The sequence below is a fragment of the Oncorhynchus clarkii genome, chromosome 23, assembly GCF_045791955.1.
Source record: "Oncorhynchus clarkii lewisi isolate Uvic-CL-2024 chromosome 23, UVic_Ocla_1.0, whole genome shotgun sequence".
Taxonomy (NCBI): domain Eukaryota; kingdom Metazoa; phylum Chordata; class Actinopteri; order Salmoniformes; family Salmonidae; genus Oncorhynchus; species Oncorhynchus clarkii.
The window spans coordinates 25,337,030-25,354,506 of NC_092169.1; the positions used below are offsets into that span (position 1 = coordinate 25,337,030).

At 44.1% G+C, this 17,477-nt stretch overlaps 1 protein-coding gene across 1 annotated transcript in view; it reads right to left on the bottom strand.

Annotated features, from left to right (window-relative positions):
• The window catches only part of LOC139381740 (golgin subfamily A member 7B-like), a 47,504-nt gene that overhangs the window by 11,054 nt on the left and 18,973 nt on the right, over window positions 1-17,477 (bottom strand). The window contains exons 2-3 of the mRNA XM_071125483.1: window positions 11,477-11,602; window positions 10,858-11,010 (exon numbers count right to left, since the gene is read on the bottom strand). Coding sequence (XP_070981584.1) covers window positions 10,858-11,010; window positions 11,477-11,602 — 279 coding nt within the window. The remainder of the gene's footprint in view (window positions 1-10,857; window positions 11,011-11,476; window positions 11,603-17,477) is intronic.

Below are 17,477 nucleotides of genomic sequence, written 5' to 3' on the forward strand. Positions count from 1 at the left end.
GATTGATGTTAGGTTAGCGTAGCATGTTAACGAAGATGCTACGCTAAGATGCTACGCTAACGTGACATCAATAACAGCATGGAATTAAAAAATATATATATTTCACCTTTATTTAACCAGGTAGGCCAGTTGAGAACAAGTTCTCATTTACAACTGCGACCTAGCCAAGATCAAGCAAAGCAGTGCGACAAAAACAACAACACAAAGTAACACATGGGATAAACAAAAGTACAGTCAATAACACAATATAAAAATCTATATACAATGTGTGCAAATGGAGTAAGGAGGTAAGGCAATAAATAGGCCAATAGTAGCAAAGTAATTACAATTTAGCAAATTAACACTGGAGTGATAGATGTGCAGAGGATGATGTGCAAGTAGAAATACTGGTGTGCAAAAAAGAGCAAAAAAAGTAAATCAAAACAATATGGAGATGAGGTAGGTAGTTGGATGGGCTATCTGCAGATGGGCTGTGTACAGCTGCAGCGATCGGTAAGCTGCTCAGATAGCTGATGCTTAAAGTTAGTGAGGGAGATATAAGTCTCCAACTTCAGCGATTTTTGCAATTCGTTCCAGTCATTGACAGCAGAGAACTGGAAGGTGTTGGCTTTGGGGATGACCAGTGAGATACCTCCTGGAGCGAGTGCTACGGGTGGGTGTTGTTATGGTGACCAGTGAGCTGAGATAAGGTTGATCCTTACCTAGCAAAGACTCATAGATGACCTGGAGCCATTGGGTACAAAGCATACAGGTCGTAGTGGTAGGTGGTATATGGGGCTTTGGTGACAAAAAAGGATGGCACTGTGATAGACTGCATCCAATTTGCTGAGTGGAGTGTTGGAGGCTATTTTGTAAACAACATCGCCAAAGTCGAGGATTGGTAGGATAGTCAGTTTTACGAGGGTATGTTTGGCAGCGTGAGTGAAGGATGCTTTGTTGCGAAATAGGAAGCCGATTCTAGATTTAATTTTGAATTTTCTAAGAACCGTCCAGAGTAGTGATGCGAGACGGGTGGGCAGCGATCGGTTGAAGAGCATGCATTTAGTTTTACTTACGTTTAAGAGCAGGCCACGGAAGGAGTGTTGTATGGGATTGAAGCTCGTTTGGAGGTCTATTAACACAGTGTCCAAAGAAGGGCCAGTTGTATACAGGATAGTGAGATCAAGGTGAGCTGGATCAAGGAATCACCCGCAGCAAGAGCGACATTATTGACATATACAGAGAAAAGAGTCGGCCCAAGAATTGAACCCTGTGGTGCCCCCATAGAGACTGCCAGAGGTCCGGACAACAGGCCCTCTGATTTGACAAACTGAACTCTGAGAAGTAGTTGGTGAACCAGACGAGGCAGTCATTTGAGAAACCAAGGCTGTTGAGTCTGCCAATAAGAATACGGTGATTGACAGAGTCGAAAGCCTTGGCCAGGTCGATGAAGACGGCTGCACAGTACTGTCTTTTATCGATGGCTGTTATGATATCATTTAGTACCTTGAGCGTGGCTGAGGTGCACCCGTGACCAGCTCGGAAACCGGATTTCACCTCAGAGAAGGTACGGTGGGATTAGAAATGGTCAGTGATCTGTTTGTTATCTTGGGTTTCAAAGACTTTAGAAAGGAAGGGCAGGTTGGATATAGATCTGTAACAGTTTGGTTCTAGAGTGTCACCCCCTTTGAAGAGGGGGATGACCGTGTCAGCTTTCGATACGAAAGAGAGGTTGAACAGACTAGTAATAGGGGTTGTAACAATGGCGGCTGATAGTTTTAGAAAGAAGGGTCCAGATTGTCTAGCCCAGCTGATTTTCATGGGTCCATGGGTTTTGCAGCTCTTTCAGAACATCAGCTATCTGGATTTGGGTGAATGAGAAGCTGGGGAGGCTTTGACAAGTTGCTGTGGGTGGTGCGGAGCTGTTGGCTGGGGTTGGGGTAGCCAGGAGGAAAGCATGGCCAGCCGTAGAGAAAGACTTATTGAAATTCTCGATTATCGTGGATTTATTGGTGGTGACAGTGTTTCCTAGCCTCATTGCAGTGGGCAGCTGGGAGGAGGTGCTCTTATTTTCCATGGTGCAGAGCCGGAGCGCACTGCTTAGACCACTATGCCACTGCAGTTCACAATGTTCTAGCAAGCCGTGAGAATACTTGATGGTAATAGCGCATCGTTTTTTATTATTTTGTTAAGACCCCTAGATCTTGACATTGTGTGAAGTTGAGGCGATTATGAACGACAGACCAATTACAACTGTAACAAATGACCCTAATGATCTAGAACCCCTGACTCCGAACCATCTGCTCCATCTGAAAGCAAAGCCAGTCCTGCCACCAGGACTATTCCAGAGAAGCAACCTATACTCACGAAGGAGATGGAAGCAAGTACAATATATCATTGACCTCTTCTGGAAGAGATGGATCAGGGAGTATCTTCCACTCATGCAGGACCGGAACAAGTGGAACAAAACTAAGAGAAACTTCAGTCCTGGTGACCTTGTTGTCATCGTCGATGACACCACCCCAAGGAACTCTTAGCTAATGGGGCGTGTGGTGGAGGCTTTGCCAGGGGTCAATGGTCTTGTCAGGAGCGTCATGGTTAAGACCAAGACCAATACCTTACAGAGACCTATCAATAAACTCTGTCTGCTCCTTGAGGCGGTGGAGTGAGATACACACACATACATACACACACAGTGCTCCATCTTTGAATCATGTATCCCTTCTTATTCGTGCATGTCGTACTCTTATATTCTTTGATGTCGTAGTCATACATTTTTGGGCGTCAAACTCTTTACATTTTTGGAAGTTGAACACCTGAACACTTCAACTCAGACTGAGATCTATGGACTCCTTTCCTATATGGGACCTTGTATATTTGTATATAGCTATGAACTGTAATAGTTATCTGGTGTAGAATGATTTGTTGTGCATTAAGTGCAGTTAACAATTAGGGGCCGGTATGTTAGAGCCGATTTGGACATATTTGTATAAAAGACAGAACATACAGAGCTCCCATGTACGTTTGTGTAATAAATTAAATATGAATGTATATGATGAAATATTAGGTACCTTTATGATTTATATTTACCTGATTGAGATGTATTCATTTGTTGTTAGTGTAACTTTGTTTCTGGCCCCCCCTCTTGCCCATTCATTGTACTGTGGTAGGTGTGTTAAAGGCAGGAAGTTCAAATCAAATCAAAGCTAATTTGTCACGTGCGCCGAATACAACAGGTGTAGTAGACCTTACAGTGAAATGCTTATTTACAGGCTCTAACCAATAGTGCAAAAAAGGTGTTAAGTGAACAATAGGTAAGTAAAGAAATAAAACAACAGTAAAAAGACAGGCTATATACAGTAGCGAGGCTATAAAAGTAGCGAGGCTACATACAGACACCGGTTAGTCAGGCTGATTGAGGTAGCATGTACATGTAGATATGGTTAAAGTGACTATGCATATATGATGACCAGAGAGTAGCAGTAACGTAAAAGAGGGGTTGGCGGGACACAATGCAGATAGCCCGGTTAGCCAATGTGCGGGAGCAACTGTTGGTCAGCCCAATTGAGGTAGTATGTACATGAATGTATAGTTAAAGTGACTTTGCATATATGATAAACAGAGAGTAGCAACAGCGTAAAAAGAGGGGTTGGGGGGGGACACAATGCAAATAGTCCGGGTAGCCATTTGTTTACCTGTTCAGGAGTCTTATGGCTTGGGGATAAAAACTGTTGAGAAGCCTTTTTGTCCTAGACTTGGCACTCCGGTACCGCTTGCCATGCGGTAGTAGATAGAACAGTCTATGACTGGGGTGGCTGGGGTCTTTGACAATTTTTAGGGCCTTCCTCTGACACTGCCTGGTGTAGAGGTCCTGGATGACAGGCAGCTTAGCCCCACTGATGTACTGGGCCGTACGCACTACCTGTAGTAATTGCTCTGTAGTGCCTTGCAACCAGTCAGGATGCTCTCGATGTTGCAGCTGTAGAACCTTTTGAGGATCTCAGGACCCATGCCAAAACGTTTTAGTTTCCTGAGGGGGAATAGGCTTTGCCGTGCCCTCTTCACGACTGTCTTGGTGTGTTTGGACCGTTCTAGTTTGTTGTTGATGTGGACACCGAGGAACGTGAAGCTCTCAACCTGCTCCACTACAGCCCCGTCAGTGAGAATGGGGGCGTTCTCGGTCCTCCTTTTCCTGTAGTCCACAATAATCTCCTTAGTCTTGGTTACATTGAGGGATAGGTTGTTATTCCGGCACCACGCGGCCAGGTCTCTGACCTCCTCGTCTCGTTGTTGTCGGTGATCAGGCCTACTTTTGCCTACTTTTGTGTCGTCTGCAAACTTAATGATGTAGTCGTGCCTGGCCATGCATTCATTGGTGAACAGGGAGTACAGGAGGGGACTGAGAACGCACCCCTGTGGAGCTCCAGTGTTGAGGATCAGCGTGGCAGATGTGTTGCTACCTACCCTACCACCTGGGTGCGGCCCGTCAGGAAGTCCGCGATCCAGTTGCAGATGGAGCTGTTTAGTCCCAGGATCCTTAGCTTAGTGCTGAGCTTTGAGGGTACTATAGTGTTGAACGCTGAGCTGTAGTCAATGAATAGCAATCTCACATAAGTGTTCCTTTTGTCCAGGTGGGAAAGGGCAGTGTGGAGTGCAAAATAGATTGCATCATCTGTGGATCTGTTTGGGCGGTATGCAAATTGGGGTGGGTCTAGGGTTTCTGGGATAATGGTGTTGATGTGAGCCATTAAAGGCATTTCAAAGCACTTCATGGCTACGAACATGAGTGCTCCGAGTCTGTAGTCATTTAGGCAGGTTGCCTTTGTGTTCTTGGGCACAGGGACTATGGTGGTCTGATTAAAACATGTTGGTATTACAGACTCAATCAGGGACATGTTGAAAATGTCAGTGAAGACACCTGCCAGTTGGTCAGCACATGCCCGGAGCACACGTCCTGATAATCTGTCTGGCCCCGCAGCCTTGTGTATGTTGACCTGCTTAAAGGTCTTACTCACGTCGGCTATTGAGAGGGTGATCACACAGTTGTCCAGAACAGCTGATGCTCTCATGCATGCCTCAGTGTTGCTTGCCTCAAAGTGAGCATAGTGATTTAGCTCGTCTGGCATGCCCGTGTCACTGGGCAGCTTGCGGCTGTGCTTCCCTTTGTAGTCTGTAATAGTTTGCAAGCCCTGCCACATAAGACGAGCGTCGGACCCGGTGTAGTATGATTCAATCTTAGCCCTGTATTGATGCTTTGCCTGTTTGTTGGTTCGTCGCAGGGCATAGCAGGATTTCTTGTAAGCTTCCGGGTTAGAGTCCCGCACCTTGAAAGCGGCAGCTCCAGATCCATGGCTTCTGGTTGGGGTATGTACTTACAGTCACTGTGCGGTCCTCGATGCACTTATTGATAAAGCCAGTGACTGATGTGGTGTACTCCTCAATGCCATCGGAAGAATCCCGGAACATGTTCCAGTCTGTGATAACAAAACAGTCCTGTAGTTTAGCATCTGCTTCATCTTACCACTTTTTTTATAGAGTCACTGGTGCTTCCTGCTTAAATGTTTGCTTGTAAGCAGGAATCAGGAGGATAGAGTTGTGGTCAGATTTACCAAATGGAGGGCGAGGGAAAGCTTTGTATGCGTCTCTGTGTGTTGAGTACAGGTGATCTAGAATTTTTTCCCTCTGGTTGCACATTTAACATGTTGATATAAATTTGGTTGAACTGATTTAAATTTCCCTGCATTAACGTCTCCGCCTCTGGGTGAGTGGTTTCCTGTTTGCTTCTTTCCTTATACAGCTGACTGAGTGCGGTCTTAGTGCCAGCATCTGTCTGTGGTGGTAAATAAACAGCCACGAAAGGGCCATCGGGTGGGGGGAGGAGTCTTAGCTAGACGTGGGAGCGGTATAGTATTTTTGACCATACAGACAGGTCATATTATGTATTTTCCATGTCAAGTAATCTATGATTTAAGTTGATTGGAGAATCATTTTTTTGTTAGATATAAGAAGAATAAACCTTTTTGTTGCACCATATCCCTGGATCGCATTGAATGTTTTTGCCGTTTGGAAACCTTGAGTGTGGACTGTATGCGTACGAAACAATCCCGCTTCAGGATAGGGCAGTGGCTATGGTAAAGAGGAAAGGAAGCCACTACAACTCCCTTTATGTTAACAAGGCCCAACTTCAGAAACGTTATCTAACTTTGCTGTTGAAGTATAGACACCTGAGTTGCCTAATCCGTTCACAGGATTGGTTAACTCTTTGTAACAGACGCAGGGACTCAGGATGCAGGTGCAGTTAGTGAGTTTAATAATAACGAACATGGCGCGATACAAAACAAGAGAAGCGTCTGACATAGAAACAAAAACAATACCATCTGGGACTGATAACAAAATAGTGCTATATATAGGGTAAGTAATCAATGGAGTAATGAAGTCGAGGTGTGACTGATGAGACGCAGGTGTGCGTAATGATGGTTGCCAGGTGTGCGTAAAGATGGGTTGCCAGGACCGGTGATTAGTAGACCAGTGAAGTCAAGCCCCGGAGCGGGAGTGGACATGACACTCTTGCGGTTCCTAGGATCTCCACGGAGCTAGGCAAATCTTTATTGAAAATATATTTAATCTTTATGTTCTGGTGCTGTTCAGGCAATTTAAAGTAGGTAGGCATTCCGGAGGTCAAGTTTAGTAAACACTGTGACACCATGGAGGGGGGCAAAAGCAGCACTGATAAGTGATAAGGGATACTTGTTCCTGACAGTGATGCTATTCAATCCACGGAAGTCTATGCATGGCCTCAGTGACTCATCCTTCTTCTTGACAAAGAAAACCCCAGCTCCCACCGGAGAAGAAGAAGAAGAAGGCCTGATATGTCCGACAGCCAGGGAGTCCTGGATGTATTCTTCCATGGCTTCTTGCTCGGGGCGATAGAGGTTATACAACCTGCTACTAGGGAGAGGAGCTCCAGGCTGAAGCTCGATAGCACAGTCGAAAGGCCAATGAGGCTGCAGAGATGGGGTGTGGGGCTTACTGAATACAGGAGCTAGACTGTGATATTCTGGAGGAACAGAAGACAGTTGGGTCTGGACACTGTTTCATTCGATTCACCTCTGGATGCCAACGCTGTCAATGGAAAGCTACTCTTCCGTGTTTTGGAGAGAACTGTCCCTGTTATCCTGTGTCTCTCTGGAAATCACCAGGAAAAGATCAGTTTTCACATAATCGACTGTTCTCACTCATCTCTGGTTCTGGGTCATCCATGGTTAAAGCTACACAACCCACAGTTTGACTGGTCTACCGAAAGGGTAACTACTTGGAGTACATTTTGTCATTCTAATTGTCTACAATCTGCCCTTCCTCCTGCCTTGTCTGCACCCCAGTCCATTCCAGAACCCCCAGTCCTAACGAACCCTCGGTCCAGAAAGCTCTCGTCGGCACCTGAATCGATGAGAGCAGGCAGAGGAAAAGCCTGATTCTGCCACACAAGATTGGCCTCAAGCAGGGGTCTGGGAGATGATGGGAAGGCGATTTGGCTCAAAAGTATATTCCCCACTACTGCTGAGCCCCCTCTTTTGCTGGACACAGGGAACAAGTGGAGTCCAGGTAACCAACCTGGCCATAATATAGACAGCTCCTAGTACTGATACGCCGCTACCTCTCCTCTGGAGATAGACGGGTTCGGCCGAGCTGCATGGGTACAGGATTAGAACATGCCTGGAGGCACTGAAGCAGATATTATGGGACATGCAACCCTACCTCCCCTCTCCCTCCGACGCTCACAGAGACGGTTGTCAATGCGGATAGTGAGAAAAAGGAGTTCATCAAGTCCATCAGGCTCCTCTCTGGACACCAACTCATCTTTGAGGGTCTCAGTGAGTGCATTCCGGAATACTCCCTGAAGGGCCTCGTCATTCCAGCCGCTCTCTGCAGCGAGGGTGCGGAACTCACATGCCATTTCGGCCACACTCTGGGAGCCTTGCCGAAGGGACAGAAGTCATTTAGCGGCATCCTTTCCACAGACAGGGTTGTCGAAGACCTTCCTCATCTCATCTGTGAATCCACCTTACGAGAAGCAGATAGGTGACTGTCTCTCCCACAAGCAGTGGCCCAGGAAAGAGCTGCTCCACAAAGGCAGCCAATCAAAAAATACATCTTGGCTCGTTCACTAGCATAAGAGTAGGGCTGTTGCTCAAATACTAGTGAACATTGCACAAGAAAGGCTCTGCAAGCACCAAGATTACCATCATAGCGCTCAGGAGTCGGAACAAAAGGCTCTCGGGGTGGAGAAGAGGGACTTGAGACGGTTGTTTGTGAACTCTGGGCGGAGGTTTGGACCTGTAGGTCAGACAGGGTCCGTGAAAACTCCTTGATGTTCTCCAGTAGGGCTTTCAGGGCTTGGTCATGTTGCTCAAATAGGCCGCCTTGAGCAACAATACTTTGGTGAAGAGTAGTGGAGTCTGCTGGGTTCATCTCTGGGCCAGATCGTACTGTTAAGCGGAGCGACACAGGGGAACACAAGAGCAGACTCAGATGAGGAAATAGGGATGAATGAACCAAAATATTTATTGTTACACTGGGAGATATGGAGTGCAGATCCGGAGAAGCTTGGATGAGTTGCAGAAAAACCAGATGTAGAGACGGAGGTTGGAGTTAGCTGAGTAGAAACGGGGTAAACAGGTTCTGAGGGGAATCCAAGGCAGTGGTGGTGAGTAAAATCCAGAGCAAGGTAGTTGGGTGGTGAGATGTGGAAGAGGAGACAGGAGCCAGAGACAGAGCGGTAACTGCAATGAGAGGATAAACGGTGTCAGGCAGGGAAACAGGCACAGCAGAGTAACAGGATCTTGAATAATCATAAATGGCTAGAATCGTGAACTGACTGAGCAGAGATTACGATCTGGCAGAGGGGAAGTGGCAGGACTGAGTATTTGAAGAGATCTTGATTATGGAATGAGTTGCAGCTGGTAGGGATCTGCTCTGACTCCAGCACACCTGGCTCCAACCACACAATCACACAGAGAGGGAGAGTGTACAGGGGGAGTAACTGCAGGTCAAGAAGACCCCGGATGAACACCAGAGGGTGTAGCAGGAGCAGATGTGACAGTAACTGAGCCAGGTTTGTAGGCCTCATTGCTTGCAAATTTCTGCCCACAAATGTTCTATGGGATTGAGGTCAGGGCTTTGTGATGGCCACTCCAATACCTTGACAACTTTGGAAGTATGCTTGGGGTCATTGTCCATTTGGAAGACCCATTTGCGACCAAGCTTTATCTTCCAGACTGATGTCTTGAGAAGTTGCTTCAATATATCCACATAATTTTCCTCCCTCATGTCGCCATCTATTTTGTGAAGTGCACAAGTCCCATAACATGATGCTGCCACCCCGGTGCTTCACGGTTGGGATGGTGTTTCTCGGCTTGCAAACCTCCCCCTCTTTCCTCCAAACATAACAATGGTCATTATGGCCAAACTGTTCTATTTTTGTTTCATCAGACCAGAGGAAATTGCTCTAAAAAGTACGATCTTTGTTCTCATGTGCAGTTGCAAACGGTAGTCTGGCCTTTTTATGGCGGTTTTGGAGCAGTGGCTTCTTCCTTGCTGAGTGGCCTTCCAGGTTATGTTGATATAGGACTCGTTTTACTGTGGATAGAGATACTTTTGTACCGGTTTCCTCCAGCATCTTCACAAGGTGCTTTGCTGTTTGCTCACTTTGCTGTTGTTCTGGGATTGATTTGCACTTTTCGCACTAAAGTACGTTCATCTCTAGGAGACAGAACGCGTCTCCTTCCTGAGCGGTATGATGGCTTGGTGGTCCAATGGTGTTTATACTTGCGTCCTACTGTTTGTACAGATGAACGTGGTACCTTCAGTAGTTTGGAAATTGCTCCCAAGGATGAACCAGACTTGTGGAGGTCTACCATTTTTTTCCTGAGGTCTTGGCTGATTTCTTTTGATTTTACCAGGATGTCAAGCAAAGAGGCACTGAGTTTGAAGGTAGGCCTTGAAATACATCCACAGGTACACCTCCTATTGACTCAAATTATGTCAATTAGCATATCAGAAGCTTCTAAAGCCATTACATCATTTTCTGGAATTTTCCAAGCTGTTTAAAGGCACAGTCAACTTACTGTATGTAAACTTCTGACCCACTGGAATTGTGATACAGTGAATTATAAGTGAAACAATCTGTCTGTAAACAATTTGTGTCTTCACAAACTACTTGTGTCATGCACAAAGTAGATGTCCTAACCGACTTTCCAAAGCTATAGTTTGTTAACCAGAAATTTGTTAGACTGGTTGAAAAACAAGTTTTAATGACTCCAATGTAAGTGTATGTAAACTTCTGACACTGTATATACAGTACTTAGTCAATGTGCAGGGGCACTGGTTAGGTAATATGTACATGTAGGTAGAGTTAAAGTGACTATGCATATATTATAAACAGATAGTTGCAGCAGTGGAAAAGAGGGGTCTGGATAGCCCTTTGATTAGCTGTTCAGGAGTCTTATGGATTGGGGGTGCGGTAGCAAAGAGAACAATTGACAATTTTTAGAGCCTTCCTCTGACACCGCCTGATATAGAGGTCCTGGATGGAAAAAAAGCTTGGCCGCAGTGATGTACTGGGCCGTACGCACTACCCTCAGTAGTGCCTTGCGGTCGGAGGCCGAGCAGTTGCCATACCAGGCAGTGATGCAACCAGTGATGCTCTCGATGGTGCAGCTGTAGAACCTTTTGAAGATCTGAGGACCCATTCCAAATCTTTTCAGTCTCCTGGGGGGAATAGGCTTTGTTGTGCCCTCTTCACGACTGTCTTAGTGTGTTTGGACCATTCTTGCGTATGTCTATGTCTGGTGTGTATGTGTGTGTGTGTGTGTTTGGTACCTTTTCATAGCGTGTCTCCATACAGAGGAAGATGAAGTAGGCTGTAGCGCACGCCAGACATCCCTCCATGTAGGACTGGCCTCCGACCTTCTCTGCCTCCGCATAGTAGGTGTTCAATGTCTTTACTGTGTCCTCAAACAGAGTCCGCTCGATCTACACACACACACACATCCACGTAGGCGCACACACACACAGTTAGCAAATCAGCACTATTAGAGTGAATGCCCCATCTGTCAGAAGACTGCAACACAAACATACACACACACACACACGCACATACACGCCCACGCCATATGTATACCAGCGTGAGGCTTTTATGTGACACTGTGTGAGCCATGATACACAAGCTGTTCTTCCACCACCTCAGGACACAAACACACACACACACACGCAAGCACACACAAACACACAAATACACACACCACCAGGCACATTCTGTTCTCCCAAAATACCCTTTATTCTATCGATTTAGAAATACATGCGTCACTTGTGGCATTCAAGGATGGACAAAAGAACCTTGAAAGGCTCCAATTCTAGGAATGTGAAAACAAAGTGAAGTCATTTGTCTGTGTCTGTCTCCTTCGTGTACCTGCCTGTGTGCATGTGTGTGTGTGCTCACCCTGCTGCCCAGCTCAGAGGGGAACTTGATCTGGAATCGGCAGACGGTTCCTTCGCTGTAGTCTCTCTGGATGAACACCTTGGTGGCTAGAGATGGACTCTGCCTCAACTCCTGAAGGTTATGGAACTGTGGAGGAAGAGAGAGAGAGAGTAGTACGAGAGATATGGAAGAGGGGGGGGTGTCAGAAAAAAAGGTGGGAGGGAGATACAGAGAGAGGAGAGAAATAAAGACATGGGAGATACAGAGTGAGGGGAGAAAGAGAGAGATGGGAGAGACAGGAGGAAGGGGAGGAACAGAGATTGTCAAGGATCAAGGAACAACAAAACACACTGACAAAAATTGAAATTGAGAAAATACTGCAATGTTAGATCGGTCTTATACTGCCCTTCAGCCATTGAATGAAAATAGGTGGGTAAAATAATTTCTCTGAAGCACAAAGAACTGAAGCCAACCAGAAGAGTCAAGCATACTTACAGTATTGGAAGAAGGATTGGTATATCATATTTCTACGGCAGTTTCACTGAACTGTGTGGTATTTTATATTATAAACCAGGTAGTTTGGTTCCTGGATGCTGATTGGCTTATATAGCATGTCAGCCCTATGTATATCAGAAAATATACCACGGGGATGACACAGAAATGATTGTTTACTGTTCTATTTATGTACAGTTGAAGTCTATATACACCTTAGTCAAATACATTTAAATTCAGTTTTTCGCAATTCCTGACATTTAATCCTTGTAAAAATTCCCAGTTTTAGGTCAGTTAGGATCACCACCTCATTTTAAGAATATGAAATGTCAGAATAATAGTAGAGAGAATGATTTATTTCAGCTTTTGTTTCTTTCATCACGTTCCCAGTGGGTCAGATGTTTACATATACTCAATTAGTATTTGGTAACATTTCCTTTAAATTGTTTAACTTGGGTCAAACGTTTTGAGTAGCCTTCCACAAGCTTCCCACAATAAGTTGGGTGGATTTTGGCCCATTCCTCCTGACAGAGCTGGTGTAACTGAGTATGGGTTTGTAAGGCCTCCTTGCTCGCACACACTCTTTCAGTTCTGTCCACACATTTTATATAGGGTTGAGGTCAGGGCTTTGTGATGGCCACTCCAATACCTTGACTTTGTTGTCCTTAAGCCATTTTGCCACAACTTTGGAAGTATGCTTGGGGTCATTGTCCATTTGGAAGACCCATTTGCGACCAAGCTTTAACTTCCTGACTGATATCTTGAGATGTTGCTTCACTACATCCACACCATTTTCCCTTCTCATGATGCCATCTATTTTGTGAAGAAGTGCACAAGTCCCTCTTGCAGCAAAGCACCCCCACAACATCGGTGTATGCTAGCTAAAACACTTATTTACAGCAATCATATGCCAAAGCACATCCCAGAAAGACCCTCAATCCCTAGCAGGTACCATATAGCCACACATTAATAAATTAGTGATGTACAGCAAACTTGTACACATTGTCAAATAAAAAACAGTATTCACAATGTGACCTACCCCTTGCATCACATTTTCAAACTGGGAAGACCTGACGTTCGCGATCTCCCCCCTATCTGCAAGCGGGGCCAATCACAACACACCTTATTGTCATCAGAGTTGAACCAACCAATAAGAATGCTTGAACATTAAATACACCTTTCTTTAGAGGCAAGTGGAAACATTTTTTGAAACATTTTATTTCACCTTTATTTAACCAGGTAGGCTAATTGAGAACAAGTTCTCATTTGCAGCTCCGACCTGGCCAAGATAAAGCATAGCAATTCGAAACATACAACAACACAGAGTTACACATGGAATAAACAAAACATAGTCAATAATACAGTAGAACAAAAGAAAACAAAAAGTATTTTTACAGTGAGTGCAAATGAGGTAAGATAAGGGAGTTAAGGCAATAAATAGGCCATTGTGGCGAAGTAACTACAATATAGCAATTAAACACTGGAATGGTAGATGTGCAGAAGATGAATGTGCAAGTAGAGATACTGGGGTGCAAAGGAGCAAGATAAATAAATAAATACTGTATGGGGATGAGGTAGGTAGATAGATGGGCTATGTACAGGTGCAGTGATCTGTGAGCTGCTCTGACAGCTGGTGCTTAAAGCTAGTGAGGGAGATATGAGTCTCCGGCTTCAGAGATTTTTGCAGTTTGTTCCAGTCATTGGCAGCAGAGAACTGGAAGGAAAGACGACCAAAGGAGGAATTGGCTTTGGGGGTGACCCGTGAGATATACCTGCTGGAGCGGGTGCTACGAGTGGGTGCTGCTATGGCGACCAGTGAGATGAGATAAGGTGGGGCTTTACCTAGCAGAGACTTGTAGATTACCTGTAGCAAGTGGGTTTGGCGACGCGTATGAAGCGAGGGCCAACCAACGAGAGCGTACAGGTCGCAATGGTGGGTAGTGTATGGGGCTTTGGTGATAAATCGGATGGCACTGTGATAGACTGCATCCAGTTTGTTGAGTAGAGTGTTGGAGGATCGGTAGGATGGTCAGTTTTATGAGGGTATGTTTGGCAGCATGAGTGAAGGATGCTTTGTTGCGATATAGGAAGCCAATTCTAGATTTAATTTTGGATTGGAGATGCTTAATGTGAGTCTGGAAGGAGAGTTTACAGTCTAACCAGGAACCTAGGTATTTGTAGTTGTCCACGTATTCTAAGTCAGAGCCGTCCAGAGTAGTGATGCTGGACAGGCGAGCAGGTGCGGGCAGTGATCGGTTGAATAGCATGCATTTAATTTTCCCTGTGTTTAAGAGCAGTTGCAGGCCACGGAAGGAGAGTTGTATGGCATTGAAGCTCGTCTGGAGGTTAGTTAACACAGTGTCCAAAGAGGGGCCAGAAGTATACAGAATGGTGTCGTCTGCGTAGAGGTGTACCAGAGAATCACCAGCAGCAAGAGCAACATCATTGATGTATACAGAGAAGAGAGTCGGCCCGAGGATTGAACCCTGTGGCACCCCCATAGAGACAGCCAGAGGTCCGGACAACAGGCCCTCCGAACATAACCAACCCTGTTACACAAGGATGAACCAAACTTGTGGAGGTCTACAATTTATTTTCCTGAGGTCTTGGCTGATTTCTTTTGATTTTCCCATCATATCAAGCAAAGAGGCACTGAATTTGAAGGTAGGCCTTGAAATACATTCTCAGGTACACCTCCAATTGACTCAAATGATGTCAATTAGCCTATCAGAAGCATCTAAAGCCATGACATAATTGTCTGGAATTTTCCAAGCTGTTAACCTCTCTGGGATCTTTCAGATGCAAGCGTCCCACCTCGCCAACAGCCAGTGAAAGTGCAGGGTGTCAAATTGAAAACAACAGAAATTAAAATTCCTCAACCATACAAGTATTTTACACCATTTTAAAGATACACTTCTCGTTAATCCAACCACAGTGTCTGATTTCAAAAGGCTTTTCGGCAAAAGCAGAACATATGTTAGGTCAGCAACTAGTCACAGAAAGCATTCAGCCATTTTCCAACCAAAGAGAGGTGTCACAAAAAGCAGAAATATAGATCAAATTAATCACTAACCTTTGACGATCTTCATCAGATGAAACTCCCAGGACTCCATGTTACACAATACATGTATGTTTTGTATGATGTATGATAGGCAATCACTTAAATGAAACTACAAATCTCAGATTTCCCACTTGCTGTTTGGATTTGTCTCAGGTTTTACTCACAGACATCATTCAAACAGTTTTAGAAACTTCAGAGTGTTTTCTATCTAATACGACTAATGATATGCATATATTAGCATCTAGGACAGAGTAGCAGGCAGTTTACTCTGGGCACCTTATTCATCCAAACTACTCAATACTGCCCCCCTGTCACCAAGAAGTTAAAAGGCACAGTCAATTTAGCGTATGTAAACTTCTGACTCACTGGAATTGTGATACAAGTGAAATAAGTGAAATAATCTGACTGTAAACAATTGTTGGAAAAATTACTTGTGTCATGCATAAAGTAGATGTCCTAACCGACTTGCCAAAAGAATAGTTTGTTAACAAGAAATTTGTGGAGTGGATGAAAAACAAGTTTTAATGACTCCAACCTAAGTGTATGTAAACTTCCTACTTCAACTATAGGTAACCAGTTTATAATATCAATAAGGCACCACGGGGGTTTGTGGTACATGCCAATATACCACGGCTAAGGACTGTTTCCAGGCACTCTGCTTCGTGCCGTGCTTAAGAACAGCCCTTAGCCGTTGTATATTTAAGCAATAAGGCCCGGGGGGGTGTGGTATATGGCCAATATACCACGGCTATGAGCTGTTTTCATGCACGATGCAACGCGGAGTGCTCGGATACAGCCCTTAGCAGGTCCCATAGGGCTAGGGTCAAAATAGTGCTCTATATAGGAAATAGGGTGCCAATGGAGCGCAGTTATATACTTCAGGTTTGGAGAGGGTGAGTGAGCCAAAGTCAGCTTGTCCCGTGAATATTACAAGATTATTACCCTCTCTGTGAAGAGAGGAGTCAGAGACAAGGGGTCCACAAAGTTTATATTCATAGAAGAACACAAGGACAGCAATCTAACATGAGTGTGTGTAATTTTTACCTAAATTCCAAAGTGTTTCCTTGACACAAGTGTTGACGTTTATATATTATATTTGACAAAGTATTACTGTGTGTTTTTTTTGTTTTGCCAAGGACTGATGATTATATTGATTCTTGCCAATATATTGGGAGTTGCTAAGGCTAATGAATCTAACAACAATGATGTAGCATAAAAATACGTGACCTTAGAATGAACATTTGAGCTTCGACATTCACTATCTGTTCTACACTCTGAGAAATAAGGATACGGTTAGGGTACCGTATTGTTCCTGGGGTTACAAAAACATCAAACTACACAAAATGTACCTTCAGAGGTACACATACAATCTCATGTGGTACTGTTTGGTACCTTTAAAGGGTACATGTGCAGATAATCTAGTATAATGGTAAAATGTCTTACCCAATGTTCTGAATATAAAAGGTACAATCATCACACACTCTCAAAAACCACATCCATCCTCATCATATTTTCCAGCATGCTCTATTGCAAGTAGATTTTTAGAATTGTTTGTTTCAATGTGTGTCTTTGCATGCATATTGATTGATTGATCTTATGCTACACAAAGATAAATAACATCCCCACTGGGCACAAACTGGTTGAATCAACGTTGTTTCAAAGTCAGTAATGTAAACTGTTGTTTTGAAGGATTATGTCATCATGGTAACCAATTTTCAACAGACAAACCTTGTATAAAATACACTGAAATTGTACCTTGAAAGAACGTCAGATCTTACATTCAGTGTTGCTATCGAAGACATTCCAAAGGGTAAGTTTAATAGAACAAATTAAATATAACCATACTTTATATGTCATATTTCATAAATTATACTATTTAGGCCTATATAGCATTTGCGATGTCATCAACAGCTATTGTTTCAATTCAACCCCAGGGTTCAACTACAAATAGACAATACATATACAGTAGGCCCAGGGTTTCAAGCTTTGGTTGATTTAAAATGTAATCTTCAAGTTAATAATTTATTCAGTTCACGTCTCCATCGCAACCAAAAATCTAAGTTAAATAATAGGACTAAATCAAATCAAAATTTAAAAGTGCATTTAAAGTTTGAATTGATTTAATTTAGTCCCATTCTTTAATTCAGATTTTTGACAGACAAAATGAGAAGAAAAAAAACAGAAAATCACATTGTAGGATTTTTAATTAATTTGCAAATTTTGGTGGAAAATAAGTATTTGGTCACCTACAAACAAGCAAGATTTCTGGCTCTCACAGACCTGTAACTTCTTCTTTAAGAGGCTCCTCTGTCCTCCACTCGTTACCTGTATTAATGGCACCTGTTTGAACTTGTTATCAGGATTAAAGACACCTGTCCACAACCTCAAACAGTCACACTCCAAACTCCACTATGGCCAAGACCAAAGAGCTGTCAAAGGACACCAGAAACTAAATTGCAGACCTGCACC